At 43.0% G+C, this 1,322-nt stretch overlaps 1 protein-coding gene across 1 annotated transcript; it reads right to left on the bottom strand.

The window, feature by feature from the left end:
• Positions 1-398: 398 nt before the first annotated feature.
• Positions 399-685, bottom strand: LOC118831502 (40S ribosomal protein S27-like). The gene has a single exon (XM_036738872.1). The coding sequence runs from the start codon at positions 683-685 to the stop codon at positions 431-433; it is 255 nt and encodes an 84-aa protein (XP_036594767.1). The 3' UTR covers positions 399-430.
• Between the last annotated feature and the right edge of the window lie 637 nt (positions 686-1,322).

Here is a 1,322-nt window from a genome sequence, read left to right as displayed (position 1 = left end):
AATTTTTTTTGTAATCACTTCTAGTTCTTTTACCTTGGAGTTGGTGCCTCTGGCCTCAGATCCTTCTTCAGTTTTCCCCTCTAGCTTGGAACCAAAACTAATATTTCTGTCCTTTGGTAAGTGCCCATAGCCAATGGCATCCTGTCCCACTGCTTCTGCATTCACTCAGTGGGTGTACTGATTGCTTCTTGCCCAGGACTGCATCTTGGCAGCCCAGCTGGGATTGGCATTCCTTAACAGCAAAGGTCCCTTCAATCTTCCCTGGATCAGACATGTGGCTCCCCACCCTGTCCAGGAGGTGAAAGTTCCTGGGGCTGCTGCTAAGGCCAACTCCCAACCCAACTAGCTGCAGGCTCCTGCTTAATGTTTCTTTTTTCTGTATCAAATTTTTTTTATTCTTTACAGTTCCTCATTCATCTTGATTCAGTCGTTAGTGCTGCTTCCATCTGAAGGAGCATCCTTCTGTAAGTCTGGCCTTGCCTCCAGTAGGCTGACAGAGTACAGTGGAGCACCAGACACAGAGGACCACCATTTGCGCGTGGCTGAAGACAGTGGTGATTTTGTAGCACCCTGGGCACTTCACGTCCATGAAATACGAGTTGGGACTCTGCACCAGGAGCTTCTTCTTGTGTTTCCGCTTCTCCTCCTTGGGAGAGGGGTGCAGGAGGTCTTTCTCAAGAGGCATGTTGGCGTGGGGAGATCTTCACCGCTGGAAAAGCCTGCTTATTGTTTCTGTGGAACTAGCCTGGAGATCTCTGTTATTCACAGGGACCAAACCTGAGTGTTGGGATTTTTCTTCTGATCTTCTTCAATTGTCCCAGGAAGACCATTATTCTGCCCCAATTCTTGTTTATTTTTGGCTCTCTGTGCTTGTCCTGAGGTGCTATTTTGCCTTGTTTCTGGGGAAAATCTGTATCTTTGCCAAAAAATCCCAAATGGAATCATAAAGAGATGGCCATGGCTGAACAACAACAAAAAGAAGCACGTGCACACACACACACACACACACACACACACACACACACACACACACACAAATGCTGAAGAAAATAACACTTTAAAAACCAGAATAGACCAAATGGAAAGGTAGAAACGAAAAAATCACTGAACAAAAAACTTCTTACAAAGCAAAACTGGCCAAATGGAAAAGGAGATATAAAATTTCATTCAATAAAATAATTCCTTAAAAATTAGAATTGGAAGCTAATGACTCCATGAAACATCAACACATAATAAAACAGAGTCAAAATAATGAAAAATAGAATAAAATGTAAAATATCTCATTGGAAAAACAACTGACATGGAAAATTGATCAAGGGATA

The sequence above is a fragment of the Trichosurus vulpecula genome, chromosome 9, assembly GCF_011100635.1.
Source record: "Trichosurus vulpecula isolate mTriVul1 chromosome 9, mTriVul1.pri, whole genome shotgun sequence".
Taxonomy (NCBI): domain Eukaryota; kingdom Metazoa; phylum Chordata; class Mammalia; order Diprotodontia; family Phalangeridae; genus Trichosurus; species Trichosurus vulpecula.
Note: the sequence above shows the minus strand (reverse complement) of the source record. Positions and strands in the feature narration are given on the sequence as shown.

Excerpts from the sequence above, each read along its gene's own strand:
- LOC118831502 (XM_036738872.1), bottom strand. The coding sequence starts at position 685 with ATGCCTCTTGAGAAAGACCTCCTGCACCCCTCTCCCAAGGAGGAGAAG.